At 43.6% G+C, this 21,391-nt stretch overlaps 1 protein-coding gene across 9 annotated transcripts in view; it reads right to left on the reverse strand.

Annotated features, from left to right (window-relative positions):
• The window catches only part of Fat3 (FAT atypical cadherin 3), a 591,431-nt gene that overhangs the window by 11,913 nt on the left and 558,127 nt on the right, over positions 1 to 21,391 (reverse strand). For all 9 annotated transcript variants that reach the window (XM_031346174.1, XM_031346182.1, XM_031346176.1 and 6 more), the window contains 3 exons: positions 14,342 to 14,810; positions 2,870 to 3,023; positions 254 to 906 (listed from right to left, as the gene is read on the reverse strand). In XM_031346174.1, the coding sequence (XP_031202034.1) occupies positions 254 to 906; positions 2,870 to 3,023; positions 14,342 to 14,810 (1,276 nt within the window). The remainder of the gene's footprint in view (positions 1 to 253; positions 907 to 2,869; positions 3,024 to 14,341; positions 14,811 to 21,391) is intronic.

A 21,391-nucleotide genomic window follows, 5' to 3' on the forward strand; every position in this document is an offset into this window, starting at 1 on the left:
AGCCACAGTCAACTCTGTGATTAGTGGGCACCAAGGCTTTTCCCACTCCCAGGCGTTTTACCCCCAGGGCTTTCCTCAGAGGTTAGAATCTTAAAGAAGAGGAAAACACAGGCACCTGGTTCCAACTGCTTCCCCTGCCTGTGTCCCATCCTCTGGTTTCATGAGACTGTCCCATCCTTTCTCCCTCTTTCTCAGAGGTTAGCATTGGCTGGAGTTGCTGGGACCCAGGGGCTTCCTATTGTATCTTACTCACTTTCAGATCCTGTGTCCCAGCCATTCTTTCGGATGGAATCGCAGTCTGAGCGGCAGGGTGACACAGCTGGTAGGTTGGGAGCCACACTGCACACCACCACACCTCGCCTTGCTGTCAGGATGCGTGGGGATTCTGGGTGGAATGTGCTCATCTCCTGTGGCTCACCACCCAGCGCGTCCAGGCCCTTGTCCAGATTGCTCCTGGAGTCGCTCTGGAAGCAGGGTGTGTAGGCCATGGGCCGCACCGGCACCTGTGGGGGCCCCACCTCCTGGTACACATTGCGCCCATCTCCTGCACGCAGGCTGCGGAAGGGTATGCCGTTGCTCTTATGCAGCAGCGCAGCTGTAGCCGGGTCCTGCACTAATGTAATGTTGTTGCGAGAGTAGTTCTTTCGGAAGACCTTCTTGCGAAAGATGATGAAGAGCACGACCAGGGTGAAGATGACAAAGAGGACCACAGCGATGCCTATCAGCTCCTCCTTTCCCACGTAGGAGTGTCCAGCCTGGATGTTGGGCACAACCACAGGGCGCAAGCCACAGTACTGGCCTACATAGCCTGGGGTGCAGTTGCAGAAGAAGGAGCCAAACAGGTTGACACAGGAGCCCCCGTTCTCACACTCTTCTCGCTCACACTCGTCCACATCATCCTCGCACCTTCAGTGACAAAGCACAACAAAGCCCTTCCAACGTCAGGCTAACTGTACCAGAGCTCAGGCAAAAGATTTAAAACAGAAGGAAGCTCCCACAAAGTGCAGTACTTTGTGTGTGTCTGTGTTCAAATGTGTGTGTATGTTCCTATGCATGTATGTGTTCATATGTGTGTATGTGTGTATGATAGGTGTGTATGTACACAGGTGCACATACCCAAGGGTGACTGTGGCCATTTCTGTGTTCACTGAGCCCTTGCCCATTACTTGGCAAAAAGTGTGCCTTCTTAGGTCTTCATAAGATTCAAAAAGGGACGCGCTCATGGGAGAGGAGTATAAAGAGGAGAATGTTTTGTGTGGAAAAGATACCCTCTCCAAATCCCCTGAGTCAGGTGTACCTTAGAAAAGAACGTGTAGAATGCATTTACCATATTGTGTAAAATCTTTCTGCACCCCTTCCCTAACAGTGCAACATAGGATCTCCTAATCAAACTCACCAGCGTCGCCACAGCGACCGTGGATGGTTGTACCCAGTGCGAAGACGGACTAGGAGGAGCACTGAAGCACATCTAGACAGCTTTTATCCCCACAGTACTCTGGCTACACAGTAGGCTTTTACAATTATTTTAAGTGTGTGTGTGTGTGTGTGTGTGTGTGTGTGTGTGTGTGTGCAGGTGTGTACCACGCATGTGCAGGTGCTTGTACAGACCAGTAGAGGGCATTAGATCCCTTGGAGCTAGAATTGCAGGTGGTGTGAACCACTCAATATGGGTGCTGGGAACTGAATTCAGGTCCTCTGGAGGGGCAGCCAGCACTCTGATCCATTGGTGTATCTCTCCAGCCCCACTAGCTTTAAAGTCTGATTCCTTCTTACTTTAACACTCAAAGCATATAGTTAAAACTTCTCTTCTTCTTCACCCATAGTTTTGGTAAACTACCTATTAAAATGTAGTCCAAATATCCCTAATTTGAACAGATTGGGGCTAGGTCAGCCAGAAATGTGTTAGAATCACAGAGCATTTAAAACTAAGTGCAGCTTTAATGCTTTAAAGTATTACATCCAGAGATTCAACCTCAGCTAAGTATGTTTTTGGTGGAGTCCTCAGAGACTTGCTCTAATGAACATGCCAAGCAGATCTGTAATTAGACTATCACTTGCTGAAGAGTACACGTGTGTACTTCTGAACTGATCAAGGATGCCTGGAAGTGGCCTTTTATTCAGAATTTAAAGCATTCCATTTCTGTCTGGCTAACACTTTAATTTCATTCATTTCCTGGAGGAAAGGGGTTTTCAAAGGAAAGGTAAAGCTTAATTTCTCAGAAGAGTCATTAAGTACCAGGTAGTGGAGTCCAGTTGGCAGGTTGTGGGAAGTGAGTTTTATGTGTGTCTCAGAATTATCGTGGAAGATTTAGGTGGTGCTAAGCACATTTGACAAAAGAAGTGTCTTCAACATTATAAATTGCATGGGGAGCGAATAAGCTTGAGAGGACAAAAGGATAAAGTAAAACGTACAAATTAGCTATAGCTGCTGTGTGTCTGTGTGGATGTGTGCATGTGTGAGTGCCTGTGCTCGTGTGTGTATGTGAAGCATTTCCTTGTCAGTGTGGTTGTGTACACATGCCTGTGGAGACAAGAGCTTGATCTCGGATGTCTTTCTCCATCACTTCCTGTCTTTATTTGTGAGAGACCCTGTCTTTCACTGAACCCAAAGCACAGTACTTTGGCTAGGCTGACCAGTTAATGAATCCCAGGAAATCCCAGCCTTAGGACTACAAGTTCATGCCACCCTACCCAGGTTTTCAAGGAGAGTGCTAGGCATCTGAACTCAGGGTCTCCTGTTTGCACTTCAGTCACTTTACCTTAAGCCAGTCCATGTGAACACCGTGTGGGAAAGAAAGGAGTGTACTCATTTATTCTAATGAACTCCATGCTGGGTTATTTCCTTAGGTTCTTGAGCAGTCTCACTTACGTGACACCTGTGAGGCCGGCTTTACAGCTGCAGACGAAGGTGTTTCCTATGGGGTCACAGGATCCTCCATTCCGGCAAGGGTTAGGGAAGCAGGCTGTGATCTCTGATTCACAGTTTGTCCCCGTGAACTGCGAGAGACAGGAACACTGATAGCCTGGGGAAAACAGAGGGCCTCATGAGCTGGGGATGCCTCAGTGATGTGCATCCTTAGACTCAGCTGTGACAGGTCCTCTCGATTCCTTATCTTAATCAAGGCCTGAATCCACTGGCTACATAGAATTCATTTGTCATGAAAAAAAATGACCAGGGTGCAGTTTATATTCCATGTTAGTCCACAAAAATTTCACCCCCTTATTCATATTTTTATAGAACGCTAGTGATCTTGTCAGAGACCCTAAGTGCAGAGACCAGCATGGTGAGGGAGATCGCAGTGCACTCTCTATCAGGCTTCTGTAAATGGCGACAGCTCCAGATGGGAGAAACCATTGGTGCCATGCTCCCTCCTGCCCTGAGCTCCAAGCGAGGCCAAGCCAACTCAACTGAAACTCAGTGACTAACACTTCATATCCCCTGTGCAGAGCCTCATCTTTGCATCTCTTTCATGTTCTATTCATGAACCTGTCATACAAAACTAGGCACTGATGTCTGAACCACAGACAACATTAACCATCAGGCGAATGAAGACTCTTGAGTTTTACACGTGCCTTGGGGTGGAGAGGATACATTACTATGACTATGAAGTGGTTGTCCTTAGAGTTAGACACACACACTTAGCAAATGAGGGGTGCTCTATGAGTTTGCATTGCCAATCACAGTGTTTATAATGCCTTAGGAACAACCTGGACATCCCTTTCAGTGTTTTAGCATTTTCTTTTCTAGAGTACTGATATTTTGTGACTGTTTCTAACAATCATTTTCTGCTGGATTTCCATGATGTCTTTTATTTCAAAACATCAATCTCATCACATATGGACAATCGTCTATGGCCCTTCCTCCTAATACATTGTAATCTTTTAGTGTTAATTAAACAGACAGTATTCGTATTATTGTAATTAACTGTAATATGCTATTTGTAGCTAAGCTACCTAGTGAATTCTGACTTATTTTCATGCATATATTTGTCCTTAAAAAAAAAAAAGGTCAAAGATGAACCTGTGCTTTGGATTCCTCTTTTTCTGAATAATTATTTAAATTTACCCCAGACTTTTCGCCAACCAGGCCTCCCTGTGCTGAGCTGCACACAGTGGCTCATATTCTCACTTGCTAAGGAGGTCTTCAGCTGATGCCTCTGGGGGCTCCGCCTTGAACAGCTGACCTTCTACCTAGCGTTCCTGCATACCTGTGTTAAAGATAAGTTTCTGGATTCATCTGGCTTATTCTCTCTTTCATTTGGAGATTTTATAATTACTTCCCATGGGAAGGGGTTGAAGGAGGCAAATTTGAGGGAATTTTGTCTAGTTAAATCCTAAAACCTCATTGAAAGTTAGATTACATTAGTAAGTCGAAGCAATCTTCTGCACGTTGCTTTTGGGAACTCAAAGCCTCTAAAACTTGCAAGAGACAAGATTATTTTTTTCTCCAATACTTTAGAAGGTCAGATTTTTGGAATTCCATGCTATTTAGCTATGCTGTGAGTTAGCATGGACTTGTTCTAGCCAGTGCTGGATCCTTAGTAGGCCCTTGTAATCTCAAAACTCACATCCTTCAATTTTGGTAAATTGTACATGTTCTTGTATCTGTTTATTGGTAATTTCTTTTGCTTTCTTTTCTTTCTTCTTGGAAGTTTTCCTATTTGCATCTGAGATTGAGATCTTCCTGTAACTCTTTATCTTGCCTGTGCCCTTAAATGCTTGCTTCTTGCTTATTTCTGTAACCAGTTTCTCATTTTGGATTGCTTTTGAGACTATCTGACAAGTATGTTTCAATGACTCTGTCTTCTCCCCCTTTTATTTAGGCACTGTGTAACACTAGTCCCAGATCTGCATACTATGGCCATATCCTCTCCTCTTACCTCCTATAATAGTATAGGATATAATAGTATCTTACCTCCTATAATAGTAATTCATGATGTTTTTCTACATCTATAGTTTCTCCTGATTTTTTTTTTTTTGATCTCTACAACAGGCTACTTTGTGTTTCAGGCCAGCTAACTACTATGCCCTGCCATTTAAACACTGGTCTTATAGTTTAGGTATTTGTGGAGGTACCAACATCTACAATCAGTCATTATTGTCCATAATGTGTGTAGGACCAAGAAGAATTTTTGTTTCAAATCAACATCCAGAGAAAATTTTGCACATTTCTAGCCAACTGGCTTGTTCTATGGATTATCATTTCAATACTGCAAACCAGCTCTTATATGAATTACCAGTCACTAATCTGCCCTATAAATTTTAGACTTACTAGCCCCAAATCACATTTAGATAATCCTATAAGACCATCTTATCCCTTTCTGTGCGTGTGTGTTAATATGCATTTGTGTGTGTATATATGTCTGTGCAAGAGAAAGATAGAGATAGATTATAGAGGTAGATATAGATATAGATGTAAATATAGGTAGAATATGATAAATTTCTTTCTGTTGGTTCTGCTTCTTTTCTGGAGAATTCTAACATTATCTTCCCAATTATGCAACTCCCTCATGATCTTCTATAGGGCATCTATGACTACTTGCTGTAGCAGTCAGCTTGACTAACTGTCTTTAAAGAGTAAGAGATCTATGATACATGGAGGCATGCAGGTGCCTCCTCATAGTAACTGGGTATTTGGTAAGACAGTTATCAAATCACTGGTAGAACAGCAAGACACGAGATGAACATAGAAAAGAGCAAACACTATAAACACTTTGTTCAACAGAGATGGTTACCAGCATGTCTAGAATAGAAACTGTAATATGCACCTGCAGCACAGGCTCAGAGGTGTTTACAGCCAAGGAAACCTAGTTCTAGAGAAGCCAGGAATTTATCATGCTCACGAAGCTGGATAGACTCAGGCCCAGCCAAGCTCTCCTGATCTGTTTCAAACACCATGTTACTGTAACTACAACTCACTGAGCACATCTCTGTCATCAGAAAGAGGCCAACTATTTCAGATCTGCATTGTGACCTCAGACCCATACAACAAAGGAGCAGAGGGCCCTGAAAACAAACCTGCTTTGAAACATTTAATTTTGGAGGAGATTTTTTTTGATAAACAACCGAGGGGAAAATATTGGGTTAAAATACTCAAAACTAGATTTTTAGTACATGATGATATTTGTTATTCATCCTCTTTGAAAGACTTACTTATCAAATCTAACCTGTCACTATGCATTGTAATCTCATCATTCAACAAATTACCACAATAAACCCAAGTGTTCTAATGATTTAGTGTTTTAAAAATAACTTCCAGTCATTCAACAGAGGATCGCAGTGATCTTAGGAGGAGGCACGGGAATGGTCTGCTAACATTTCCCCATAGGGCATTAGAGAGTTCATGCGACTGTTCTAGGGCATGGGCCTAGTAAGCAAATGAGTCTGAACCAGGCTTTCCAACTCCCAGAACTTTCTACAATACTGTATGAATTCTATAATTTATCATTGAATGAGACTAATGATTTGCCAATGATAAGAGATAATTTCTCATAGTTCCCCCTGAGGGTGAGGAGCGGAAGTAAGACCAACAGAGACAGACATTTCTTCTAGGAGCCAAATAATCATTAGATTAACCAAGTCTATATGTTACAGATCTTAAGGATTCCCTTATGTTTCTATAACATACACACACACACCACTCTAACACACATAAATATACACACATACATACACATATACCTATACACATGCAAACACACACCAGTCCATAGACATACACATGTACACACCTATACATGCACAACTACACCTGTGCACACTAATACATTTATATACATATATATACATACCTATGTGTGCGCGTGCACACACACACAAACACAATTTGTAAAGAGATCCAGAAAGCATCAAATGACTGCAAGTATTATCTAACACTGTCACAAATATTAAAAACAATTTTTCATGGTATAGTTTCCCAAGTCTGAATAAGAGTTGGGTTTTGGGGAGGTAGGAAAGAAGTTAAGAAAATAACTAACCAGAATAGTAACTTGTCATATGACTAGAAAAAAATTCCAAGAACTTTCTATGACTTGTATTTCATTTACTTCTTATAACAACTGCTTGCATTTTAGTCTCTGAATAGCAATTATTATCATGGCTTCTTTACAAATGAGAAAACAGGAACTTAGGTGAGATGGTTCTCTTGCGGTTATCGAAGCCAGCGAGCAGATGGACTGTGTAGCACTTCTCAGCTTGTAAGAAGGAAATGGCCCTACTAGCATTGAAATACGTGTACAAAAAAAGGCAAAGCTTTTTTCCCTTCAAATCTTGGCGACATGGGAAGTATATTTTTAAGCCTCGCCTCCAAATCTGTGTTCCTGTTTACACTCCTAGTTATAGCCCATGCAGATGGTTTTGAAACCTGCACCCAGACAAACTTTAAGTGCTTCTTCTCTTACTCAAATAAGAACATCATAAAACCTATTAAATGCAAAAATAGAATGGGAACAAGCAGTTATAGAGCAAATTTGGGTGATGAAAGCAAATAATCAAGACAACTTCTGTTTTATTTCTTTACTTAGGTTTTTCCCCCTGTTCACTCAGGCAATGGTATCAACCTTCTGCTCTGCTTATCAGGGCAGGGTGAGCATCCTTCTTTGGGTTCACATCTTGATAAAGAAACAATGCCTACTGCACAGGAGTGAAAATATTGACAGACACATGCAAAGCACCAGAGACCTAGTTTTGTCTGCTGCCATGCTGGATGAATTGTAGAATGATCATGGACCTGGGGAGGTATTTGGATATGGCGAGGACCTGGGTCCCAGACTGAGTCCTAGGTGTTGCCCATCAACTGTGTGTGGCCATGCCCAAGATGCTTGACTTGTAAGAACCTCCTTCCTTTTTGTGATCAGTCATATTCAGGAATGCTCATGTCAGAGAGAATAACAGGGCTCTTAGATTCTGTAAGTCAATGTAGTACACAGGTACTAGGTGCTTTTGTGTTAGGTTGTAATTACTGTAGACTCCAAAGTCAGTTTCATCTTCCTATTGCTTATGAACCCAATTACTGCAGCCTGAGGAACTAGCTCTGTCAATCAAGTGTTTGACTCACAAACACGAAGACTTGAGTTTGATCAGATTCCCAGGAACTGGAAAAAGTCCAGTATGATGGTGAATGCTTATAATCCCAGCACCTGAGAGGTAGATCCCTGGGGTTCACTGGTCAGTTAGCCTAGCCAAATTATTGAGTTCCAGACAGACCTGATCTCAAAGAGAAGCAAGGCAAGGTAAGCCATGGTCCGAGGAACACCAGTGGAGGTGACCTCTGACCTTCACTTGCATGCACACATGCACATGTACATTCTCCAAAGCATACCTACTCTCTCACCGTATCTTTCTGTCTCCTTTGTCTCTCTCTCTATCAGATACAGTCAGAAAAGGTTCTCAATATGAATTTTAGGCTCAATATTGAGACTACCAATCTCTGAAAATCTCAGTGTAGGAAATGAGTGTGTTTGTGTATGTGTGTGTGTGTGTGTGTGTGTGTGTGTGTTGTGTATGTGTGTGTGTGTATGTGTGTGTGTGTGTGTGAGAGAGAAATAGAGAGAGAGAGAGAGAGAGAGAGAGAGAGAGACAGACAGACAGACAGACAGACAGACAGACAGAGACAGAGGTCAGGTGAGTGTTAATCATAGTTGGGGATGCTCTAGCTGCTGCTGACCAACCTCCCTCATTAATTTGAGGTTTTCCTTTGTGCAAGCAAGGTCTGTTTAATACTTTAGGACCTTGTCAAACAAAAACCTCTGGAGAAAACTGTACTGGTTCCCAGGACAGGTGGCCCACATTTCAGGTACTATGTGTTGACTGAGGTTTTGATTAGTTTCCTTGGGAGTGTGGCAGCCTTTATGTGTCCACAGCAAGAGATATATAGTAGAAATCTTATATCTTCTACGATGTTCTTTTGTGTCTTCACATGACTTAGACTTTTTGAACTTAGCATCTATTGCTATTAATGCTGTCCAAAAGAACAACAGAAATTGATCAACTTGTAATTTAGAAAAATGTCACTCAAAAAAGTAAAACATTTTTCATAAGCAGCAGTATTCATCCAGATGAACTTCACTGTGTATGCTCAGCAGGCTGCTTCTGCATTCTTGTGCCTCTGATCAGGAGGCCAATGGGGGAATACATGCAGAGCTGAGGGGAAACAGGCTACACATGTGACATGTGCTGGTTACAAAAAAAGCAGTGGGACTTGGAACCTAACATGGGTCAGCACAGTATTGCCACTTGATGAAGTTTGATGGACTGAACTTACTTAGACTTACAAGAAAGGGGAACCAAATACTTCACAAAGCAGGGTCCAAACCAACATAAGGAATTAGTGGCCAAGGACACTTCTATATCCATCTTTTTCAAACATTTAAAAGCTCATCCTGCAACTTGATAGGCAGAATATTCAGGGCTGCTGAGCTGGGCAGACAATATTGGTTTTATCTTTGAGGAGAACCTAATTTTGCTGACAAGAGAGTGCTACTCTGGGTCTCTTCATCTGACTTTCAACGTCTTTTAATGACCTGTGTCTGTTTACCTCTCTTGGTACTCATAGAACACATTCCTGCAGATAAGAAACTAAGATCCGCCAGCAGTTGTAGTTCTCAAACTTGGAGTACATGGAATCTGCATTGTTAACAAAGAGATACCTGAATTCCTGTAGATTCTGATACTTCAGGCTTGTGTCTGCTTTTTACTGTTTTTGGACTTTTCTTGGCAAAACATTCAGGAGTTTGCAAGTATGATTTGATTATCCAGAAGGGGATTCTTCTGGGTGTAGACAACAGCAGACAGACAGACAAATATATTTTCCTGTTAAATGGATAATTAAGAGACTCCTCCATAGCAAAGCCTTCCAAGTTCCCTGAGTGACCTGATTCATGTAGGAGGTGAAGAACCCCTATCTAATAGAGAGGGACGTGGAAGCTAAAAGATTCTCCAGATTTCAGGACAACTCCAAGCCAGATCATTGTGACATGTGACAAGTGAAATCAGACCATTGTCTAGGAGACAATGAGGTTCAGGCTGAATCAGTAGGTCTTGGTGCAATCTGTAATACGTCTTTTTAGCATCCCCAGCAACTACTGCATAGCTTGTCCCTGGGGCTCAATTGAGCAGAGTAAGGAGCAAAATTCTGGCTTCACATTTTCTCAGCTATGTGATTCTAGACTTCTCATTTAAGTTTTCCGGGTTGTTTATTCTTTAAAATGGGAGAGGGTTGTAGAAGAAAAGAATGTTGAGAAATCAAATGTCTTAGTGTGTAAGCATTTCAGGGCAAGTGATATTCTAGTACTGTGTACACTCAAACTAGTGTCTCTGACTACTGAGAATTCACCAATATCTCTTTAGGATTTAGGTTTCCAGTTTAATACAAAGCTGTCTGAGTGATTGCTTCTGGCCTGGTGACAGCATGGCTTGGTGCATTGCTTCACCAAATTACAGCTTAGTTCCCACTGTGTTTTCTCTTAATCATCTTGAATTGAGCATCATGAAGCATGGAGAATTGAGCATGCCCCATGATCTACACCCCACCCAATGGGTCTGAAAATATAAGGGTCAGAATGGGTCCCAGCTATTTCTTCTCCATGGTGATTGCTGTTTCCAGGTCATGTTTGTGAAATATATATAATTTTAAGGCACTACCAAGGGGAAGCCTTCTTTCTGTGGTTGATTTATAGAGTCACGTTACAGTTTAGCACTCTGGGCTTTGACTCACTCCCCTGGGGTTCCTGAGGATTGCTTCTTAGGCAGGAAGAATTATAAGGTTGGTCAGAGCTGCTGACTATGCCATTCCAGGCTAGTAGATGCAACTCTTTGGTCCTTGTGCCAAGGCTTTGGTTGGGTTTGGGGTAGTTGGGGAGGAACCCTGAAAAGAAGTATTCCTTACTGTGGGTTGGCTGCTTTCAAGGTTATTAACGTTCTGGAACAATGTGCCACAGTTTGACAATGAGGTCTGTTACCAGGAGATCCAACAACCAGTCCTCAAGATGGTAAACCATGTCTTGGTATTTTACTGTGATCCATGGGAGAGAGTTACAAAACAGACCGATGTTCAAATGAACTCTGCTCTCAGATTATGTGCAAGGGCTTACCTCTAAGGACTTAAGTCTACTTCACGAGTCCTAGCTTTTGATCTGGGAGCCTTGATCAGACTTCTCTGGCAACCAGAAGGAACTCATGAGAACATGACTACACTTAATTTCACTCTTCTTTTAAAGAAGGTGCTTCTTGTGAGTAACTATGGTCAATTTATGGTTTCACAGCAGGAAATAGATGCCTGAGTTTTGGCTGGTTCCTTTCTTGTACCCACCTTCCTAATTTGGCAACAGAGATGTTTTTCAGCTAGGGAAAAACAAGGACATGACAAAAGTGACCATGATAGGTGTTGAAGAGATGGCCCAGTCATTAAGAGCATTGACTGCTCTCCCAAAGACCCAACTTCTATTCTCACCATCCACATGGAAGCTCATAACTGCCTGTAACTCTAGTTCCTGGGGGGTCTGATGCCCTCTTCTGACCACCTTGGCCATCAGGCATACATATGGTACATAGACACCTATGTATCCAAAGCACTCATATAGAGAAACAAAAAAATAAAAAAAAAGTTTAAATGTCCATGATATTAATAGAAGATGGATACTAGAAAATTGAGTCCCTTCTTTGAGGCGAGGGCCTCATCTTTACAGCAAAGAAATCTATTGGTGCCCCCTCATACACCAGAAAAGGAATTCTGTCCCTGGCTCCACAGTAAGTCCCAGAAGACCTCTGACATTTCTGTTAGGTAGGGCTTGATCCACCTTGAACCATGCTTCCGGAACCAGATTCTTTACATCAGGTTTGGAGTGGCTTGGGGGGAATGGCTGTCCTTGTAGGGCTTCCTCACATTGGCAGAATGGTGGGCTTGAGGCAAGGGGTTGCTGCTTGAGATATGGGTGAGGGAGGATGTGCTGATTATTTTAGAAAAGCAAACACCGGTAGGTGCACAGAAGAGACGAGCCATAAAGAGACTACATTACCCTGGAAAGAAGAGAACTTGATGAGGAGCCCAGAATCAAGAAGATTGCTCCATCAAGGAAGAAATTCGAATATGAGGAACTAAAGAGAGATGGTTTGCACATACACAGGCAAGGCCGACCATTCGGGAGGTTAAGGTATAGGAAAAAGTTGAGGTAGGTATGTGATTCAGCTGATAGAACACAGGAGGCCCTGGTTTGTGATCCTTAATACACATACAGAGTATGGTGATGCATGCCTGGAATCCCAGTGCCCAGAAGGCAGAGGCAGGAAGATCAGAAACCTAAGACCATCCGTGGTTACACGATGAGACTCTGTCTCAACAAAACAAAACAAAAAACAGAAAAACAACTAGTGTTTCTTAGAGGGGCCCTAGAGCAGTTTAGTTATATAACATACCTGGTCTGGGTACTTAACTAGAGCATTTCATGGCAGTTCAAATGCACACTGCTGAGCCAGACTCCACAGTCCTTCCCCTTTGTTCAGTTACTATTATTATTTTAAAGATAACCCTCTCTGGAAGACCCCAGCTTTGCCAGGAAAAACCATGTCCTGGCATGGTTAAAGTATATTATAATTTGTGGCTGCATACCCAGAATTTGACACGGCATGGTGTTCAGTTTCAGCCCAATTTAATTATATGCTCTTTCGTATATTGTCAGTGGCTCATACTGGCAGAGGTTTTTTTTTTTTTTTTTTTTTTTTGCCTCAGGAAAAACTGGCCATGATTTGTCATGAGGGACTGGTTTGCAGAACAGCTAGTGGAGAGTCACTGCCCCTCATTCAGGAATTATGGAGCCATAAGCACCCTTTATTTACATATACTGCTGAGACAGTAAAAACAGCAAATAGATTTCTTAAATTGAGACAGTAGGAACTTCCCCCCAGGGCACTGGGCCCTCATTGTGACAGTGACGTATGTGAGTCTGAACAACTTTGCTGTCTGTGTTCCTGTACTGCATCACTCCATGGACAGTTTATAACATTCTCATGATAAAATGGACTCTAAATTCAGAGTCTGGATGCACACAAAGTGGATGCTAATGCTGAGCAGAATCTCCAGTGATTGTGAAGAAAGTAAGTCCACCAATCAGATGGCTGCTGAGAAGCTCTGCAAAGGGGCTGGAGGGGCCAACTGGGGCTGCTGAGAGGCAGCGGCAAGGCCCCATCAGAAGAAGCCTGTCTAGTGGTTCTCTGCACAGACTCTGCATCCAGGAGAAAAAGGCAGTCTCCATCCTCAGGCCCCTGGGCCTTACACAACTCTAGACAGACTTTGTGGCTCTGTTCTCCCCACTTCTCCTTCATCTCCCATTGCTTTCCTGCTTCCCTCTCCTTCCGTGGAGGATGTACCTGGGAAAGAAATGACTAGCAAACACTGTGCTGCCCTTGACTGGATTCCCTCCTGAGAGTCTCTATAGTGTCAACTACTTGTAGTGTGTGTGTGTGTGTGTGTGTGTGTGTGTGTGTGTGTAATTAGGAAGATGTAAAGGCTAGAGGACAGCCTTTGGTGTTATATAGCTCAGGCACTTGCCATCTTTTCTGTTTTAGAGACAGGATCTTCTCCAGCTGGAACTCTCCATGTAGGCTAGGCTGGCTGGCCATCGAGCCCCACGGGTCACCTATCTCCACCTTCCTGGTGCTGGGGTTGCAGGAACACGTCACCATGTCTAGCTTTTAATATATGGCTCCTAGAGATAAAACTAAGATTTTCATTCCTGTACCAACTAGTGTAGGTTATCCCAGGTTCCCTCTCCTTGTTTTTCAAAAGCGTGCTCCAACGACCCTTCCTCTCTTAATTCTCTTCCCAGAGAGGCAGGTCCACTCCTCTAATCCATGAAGGTACTGGTGAAGTTATATTCAAAGGACCATCCTCTCTGGGAGGGTCCAGGAGAAGGTGGGAAGGGCTGGCTGTGAGGGTGGGCCTACTCCTGCTTCATGCCCTTCTGTGCCTAGGCGCCTCTGTGCACTCGCCACTGCAGCTACCCCCACCCAGACAGGGCTAGCAGACTGGTTTGCAGCTCCAGTCAATAAAATCAGGCAGCCTTCTGCAGTGACCGTAGGTGGCTCCTGAAGTCACACCTTATAGGGAACTGAAAGGGTGTCTGGTGGTGAGGGAAGAGGTGGTTGCTCCTACAGTCTGGCACCCAGTTACCGGTTAAGCCAGATACCCTGCAACAGTCTAGCTTCTGCAGAACAGAGGATTCAGGAGGTCTGAACATGCAGGGGTTGGGGGTGCTGGAGAAAGGGGGGAGGGACTGGCTGTGAAGTGGGCCTACCTCAGGTGTACTCCCCTCCCCTAGCTTAGGTGCCTGCACTGATGTGCACTCACCGCCAGAGGGCAGGCCGCTGCAGCTGCCGCCGTGCAGACAGGGGCTGCGTTGGCAAGCGTCGGGGTAGAGCACACAGCCCAGCTTCAGCTCCGTCAGACCCACGACCTCCGCGAAGCTGCTGCGCTTGTTTTGGAGGGGTAGCTCGTTGTGATTGAGCACCACGGAGTCCAGGCAACCCTGGAAGCCACCGAGGACCTGCGTAACATGCGTGTCGGTCAGGCTGCGGAAGTTATCAGCCTGCACCAGCGCACCAAAGAAGATGGCACTGTCGGTGCTTAGCGTCTGGAAGTACAGGGGAGCCCTGCGACGTTCTACATAGCTGTCATCCAGAGCCAGGCTGGTGAAATTGCGATTGAGCTCCAAGAAGACTGAGTGCCAGCTCCCGTCGTTAACAGCGCGGCTGGAGATGCCCAGGATCCCAGGGCCACTGCCACAGTCCAGCTGGAACCACAGCTTGCCTTCCACAATCTGTGCAAGAAGAAATGAAGAACCCTCATGAGTCTAGATCCGAAACGGTGTGATCCCAGCTGGGCAGATCCATCCAGTCTGCCTCTACATCTGTGTGAACTAAAGCTCTCCGCTGTCTGCCAGGAAAACATAGCACTTAGATATTTCTGCTACCAATCATAGGAATGTCCAGGAAACACACGGGGGTATTTAAGAAAGTTATTATCTGTGAATCTTGCCCCATGTCCCCTCCCCTTTAAAATCCACTGTGATAATTTGCTTGTTTCTGCACCCCTCTCTGTCACAGCACTAATTTCCATGAAATCATCAATTCCAACGGGACATCCACCTTGTCATGTACATACAATAAGCTAAGGCAATCTAGTCTGCCCTTCTGGGGTTCACTAGTCCAGTTGGCAGGAGCATGGCCACATGTTAATTCTGCACACACATATACTTACACTCCCCAAACAAGTTCGCAAAAGTGTGATGTAGAGAGAAGAGGCTAGATAGAAGCAAGGGCTTCCTAGTACCCAGCTTTGTGTGTAATTTGGATATTAAACACTGGTGTTTTTCTTAAGCCCATCTTTTCTTATTTTATTCACCAAATGGGTAAGAGGCACTCTCAGCGTGCCCAAGCTCGGTGACTGCATATAGGAAGGATGTCCAGCCTTTTGTCTTCCTTGGGACACACTGTGTGAAGATCAATTTTCTTGGGCCACATATTAAATGTCATGGGTATCCAACAACTCATAGCCCACCACATGGTTTGGAAAAGAATGCAAACATTTGTTCTGAGTGGCACTACAACATGATTTTGCCATCAATAAAAGTATAAAGTTTATGGTTTAGAACTACACAATAGAGTTACATAGTAAAAATCACAGAAAATCTACTAACAGTTTAAGTAAGTTTATAATTCTGTGTTAAACTGCATTCATAACTACATTAGGCTTCACACTGCCTGGGAGGTGGGCACCCTTGGCTTACAGTTTATGAATTTTTAGCCACAGGACCTTCTTTTTTTTTTTCTTTTTTTTATTAGATATTTTCTTTATTTACATGTAAATTTCTCCTTTCCCAGTTTTTCCTCCAACAAACAAACAAACAAACAAAAACAACAAGAACAAACCCCTGTTGCCTCCCCCTCCCCATGCCTGCCACCCCACCCTCTCCCACTTATTGACCCTGGCATTCCCCTACACTGGGGCACAGAACCTTCACAGGGCCGAGGTCCTCTCCTCCTATTGATGATGGAATTTGCAATCCTCTACTATACACATGCTGCCAGAACAATCAGACCCACCATGTGCAGTCCTTGGTTGGTGGTTGAGACCCTGGGAGCTCTGAGGGTACTAGTTAGTTCATCCTAAGGAGCTGCAAACCCCTCAGCTCCATAGGTCCTTTCTCTAACTTCTTCATTGGGGACCGTGTACTCAGTTCAATGGATGGCTGTGAGCCTCTACTCCTGTATTAGTCAGGTACTGTCAGAGCCTCTCAGAAGATAGCCTCACAGGACCTTCTGATCAGTTGTTTGCACTTTGTGGCTGTTCCAGTCCCTGGTCAGAGTGCTACAGGGGAGACCTGCCTGCTTTAGGAGGCTATCACCAGGGAGCATTCATTGTCCAGAGGTGAGAAAACTGTATGTACCACAGAAAGATGCTAGCTGGCGAGAGCACAGGCTTCAGTAGACCCAGGTGTCCCTGGTATTGAGGGGATGGCCTTTGACCCTTGGTGGTCCCCTCTATTTCTTAGACATGCTATGTGGTATTAGGATTGGGGGTGTGAAGGGCTAGGTCTCCGTGCAACCAAGTTTATATTTGGCCACTAGGGGGCTCACGGCTGGGTACGGTGAGACAAAAGGGTCTAGATCTAGAAAATGATTTTGTGGAGTCCAGTGTCCGAGGGGTGTGTGGTCTGTCTGTCCTGAGATGTCCTGACATCTGCATTTCTGTACATAGCATACATAGACCCTTGTGGAAGGACAGAAATGACAGGCCAAGAGGAACACTCCTTCTATGTCACCAGCAGCTTAAGAAGTAAAATGTTGAATGAATTTATAGAAATGAGCCCAGCTGGTCTTTGCATGGTGTACATACATCCTGTTTCAGAAAATTCCCATATCAAACAACCCAGTGACTCTCATGTCTACTCTGTGACTCGTGTATTTTCTCATCTGCGAGTCCAGCTTATGCATTCATGCCCCATCAACACAGGCACTTTGAGCAGGGCAGAGCCAGGGAGTTGGGAATGCTGAGCTTAACTCCAGGTCTGCCTGTACCACCCTGCTCTCTGGAAAGCAGTGCTCTACCTCGGTGGATTTGGGTTTGGAGAACAGAGATGTACTGTGGTTTCTGTAGCAGAATGACTGGCTATATCACACATGAAGTGTACACACACAAACACACACATACACACACACACACACACACTGCTCTGCAATATACATGATTGGATGGAAAGGTCTGAAAGCAAACATTTATTTTCAGAAGGCTTTCACCTATAATCATATACAATTGCTGGTTTTTGTTGTTTAGCAAAATAGACTGAATGGCTATAGTAAATTACAGCAAACTTGCTCAGTGGCAATGCATAGGTAATACCCACATCTGCATTTGAGTGTGCGTAATAAAATGATAGAACACGGCTTTGGAGACACTGTCTCCTGCCGAAGCCCATCTGCTGCTTTACCCCATGGCTACAAAACACTGTCCTCAGTCAGTCATGGAAAAATCTGCTCGTGAACGTGCAGTTCATGTAAGTTTCCATAAAAGAGTGTTTAATTAACATATTGTTTGATTTATGCTCCTCCCCCATCACTACCAATTGTCTCTGGGTAATAACCAGGAAGAATTGACATGAACCTGATGCACCCACACACATAGAAATTCTGCCACTAAGGAACTAAAATAATCCCCTGTGAGTACCAAGTACAGCTCCATCTCTTTTCTCCTCCCCGTCATCCCCCCTTTTTCTAAAGTAGCAGCAGCAGCATTGCTAGGAGAAGGAAGCCTGGTGCCCACACGTTTCACCTTTTCCCACAGAAGCATCAAACATTTGAACCATTAGCTTTGTTGCTATGACATTCTAGAATGTCGCTGCCCAAAGCTACCTGGTGAAAAGTTAATAATCATAGGCATTTATGCCAGGGAGATAAAACAACACTTCCTTGCCTTTGAAGTCTGAGTCAGCTTCACACTGGAAAACTGCGTTCTGGTAGTTAATTTTTCTCTGTCTACTGAGTTCTAAAGTCTTTTTCTTTGCAAAGGATGGAATGTTCTTGAGGCACAGTCCTAGAGACTGAAGTGTGTCTGGGCTGTGAGCAATCTGTAGCCACGCCACTGAAATGGCTTATTGGTCAGGCCAATGGGTGATTATTTTCAATGATATTCAAATTCAGAGAAAGATACATGCACTTTTGTTATAAAATATCTACATCTTCCGAGTTGTACAAAATCAATGGTGTGCTTTGTCCAATTTTCAATGATCAGAGGATTAGGAGACAGGAAATCAGATCTATAAAAGTAGTTTCCATAGGAAAGTAGGAGTTTGAGTAGAAACTGATAAATTGTGAGTCTCATTGCTTTGGATCCTTAGTGTATGGCTCAGTGTATCTTTAGTGTATCCTTAGTGTAGGGTTTGGTGTAGAATAGTCTACCCAGATGTCTGTGTTAGTTGGTTTTATCCTCGTTGTGATCAAAATTTTTATAGAAAGAATAGGGGAGGATTTAGTCCACACTTTCAAAGGGCCCAGTGTATCCTATCCAGGAGGGTGTGGGGAGCAGGACACCAAGCTCCCATCTTGGTGGCCAGGAAGCAGAAGAAATGTGGAGTTGGGATGTAGACACTCACATTTAAAGTAGTTACTTCTTAGCAAATTTTCTCTGGTACCCTCCTGCAGCCGTATCTAGATGTGTGCCTCAGCCATCCCCCATTCTCAATTAAGACCGATTGATCATTGCAAGTGTTATTAAGCACTCTAGAAAGGATACCATTTAATATTGTATTTCCAAAGCTATGTAATGCGAAATGTTTATATGACACATGGGGTACCTTCAAGAAAAAATAATTTTTATTTCAGGAAATGAATAAATGCGTGGATGTTCCAATCAGCCCCTGGACCTTTCATAACTCCTGAAGAGCTTCTAACCTGCTCACCTGTCATGCATCCACACTCACGGTCCAATAGTCATTACTTCAGGAGATCACCAAATGCCTTCAAGTCTCAGTCTCCTCACAGACAGACATGGGCACTCTTGCCTTTAGGGTGGGGAGTGGGAATCAGAAGTAGATGCTATGTAAAAGCACTCTGAGAGCTTCCATGGCCCATGGTTTGTGAGACCCACCCACACAACTTATGAACAGACTCTTATCTTTCTTTCTGTTCTGGGATGCCAAGCCATGTCTGAGAATCACCTGACTAAAGGACTCCGTTACATGCCACTTTCCTCAATATTTCTTATATGTAGGAATCTCTCTAGATTAGCAACCAAGTTTCTGTCTGCTTTCCAGTTGGTGCCAAAATATCTGACAGGAAACCCCTTGAACTGCTGTGTTTTCTCCCCATGTCTGCTCCGGAAATCTGACACTTTGGTTTTAATAGGCGTAAAGGGGCATAGCCCCTTCTTCTATTATGACTTTGCTGCAAGGAAAATCAAAACTGGGTTTGTGCTCAACTAATATATTTCCTCTGATTTTTCAAAATCACAATATTTTACTTTTTTGCTTCATTAATTGCATCGTAACCTTTTATTTTCATGTCAATGGTGCTTTAATTTTTATTGAATTTCTATGTTTATGCTAAGTCTCAAATCTCTTTTAGAAGCCAGGGCAGTAAATGGAGTCGGAAAGGCAAGTGCTTTCTAGTGCAGCCAGGATACAGTGACACTTCCATCCATGAAGGTTTTGTTTTATTCTGACCACCACACAACTCTTTAACAGTTGCCAGGGAATGCCCTCTGCCTCCTGACTATCTTAAATACATGTTTATAGAACACATTCTGCCTGGGAAAATACAGGAAACCTGGAGGTGAAGTTTAAGCCAAGCATTTCAGTTTGGTGGCTGAACGCAAAGCACAAAGCACACAATGTACCTAGAGCCAGCGGGATCAAACCTTGTACAAGGCTGCATTCGGCAAGTCTCCTACGAGGATACTACTGGCAGCATGGATGAATTCCTGCCACGGTTCAGTATAGCTGCCACCTGCTCTGGGCAAACCTAACATGAGAGAGATAACAAAGAAGGGCTGGTGATGGTCCACAACCACCAAAGCCTTCATAGAGAGTTCCTTTAAAGAGCCACCAGCCTTTGCTGGAATTCATTTTAAGGAATCCAGTTTTCTAACTTTGGACACACATTTGTTTCACGAAGTACCGTATATGTGCAGGGTGAGTGTTATGCCAGAGGTTTATTCTTCTTTTCCGTCCGCAGAGAGGTGCACTAGTAACACACTTGCCAGTCATGGGAAGATGGCAAGCTTCATTTTAGAATCAAGCCATCCTTATCTGATATTTCGGTTCTCTCTCAAGTTCAGTGCAGTATAGAGAATATTTAACATAAAGTATTGGTGTTATAGTCACCTGTTAGAGCTTGAAAGAGGAGAGGGGAGACCTGAGACAACAGTTTTCACTTGGCAGGCTCTGAAGATTTCTAAGGAGCCTGAGCAACTATAGCCTGAAATAGAGCCGTGTAAACACAGATCAGGGAAAGTATACTACTCCCATTCTTTTACCCAAAAGTTGGAGGATGTAGTCTTCTCCATCCCTGGGACCAGAAACTGAGCTGGCATGTCAAGAAGGAGAGTTGAGGAGAGCACAGAGTGGGACACACTACACTGGGGTCAAGCTTCACCCCCTCATAGCTAAGCGAACTTGGGTGAGTATGTAAAACTGTCCGGATTATTCTTGATCAAGTAAGTGGGGATAACACATCCATAGAAAATTTGTATTAAATTTAAAATTAGAAGGCTGCAGCTACATCTGTTAGTGTTCTTAGAGTAATCACGAAGGCGCTAGGCGCCTCAAACTGCATACAAATGCCAGATTGAGTTTGAAGGAAATCTGGCTGCTTTAGGAGGACTTCTAAGGTCAGGAAATGACTTAAGCACTGAGAGACTTGGGTCATGAAAGGATATGTCGAATATTTATGCCCAAGATCTCCTACTTGCTCTCCAAGCAACAGTGTAGCTATCCAGAGTGTGGTGAGAACACGATGAACAAGGACAGAGCCAACCTATTAAAGGATTAACTTTGTCATGGGATTGATTGAGACATCTGTCCTAATGCCCTGCAGAGTGATTGGAATACAAAGGAGGTAACATTCACACACTTTCTATAGGAAGATCTCTCACCTCTACTAGCCAGTTTTGAAATACTAAATACTACTAAATATTAAACTGGAGTAGGATGCTGGCACACTTTCCATCCCCATTTCTCTCTCTTTTATCCTGAAGTCTGTTCTGGTCTTGTAAACCCACAAGACAATAATTTTAGTTCTTCCCAATATAAGAGTCAGCATAGTCAATTAAGAAATAATTGTGTTAGTCAGGTGCTGTCAGAGCCTCTCAGGAGATAGCTATATTTAGGCTGGCTTGCCCTTCCTT

The sequence above is a fragment of the Mastomys coucha genome, unplaced genomic scaffold (assembly GCF_008632895.1).
Source record: "Mastomys coucha isolate ucsf_1 unplaced genomic scaffold, UCSF_Mcou_1 pScaffold23, whole genome shotgun sequence".
Taxonomy (NCBI): domain Eukaryota; kingdom Metazoa; phylum Chordata; class Mammalia; order Rodentia; family Muridae; genus Mastomys; species Mastomys coucha.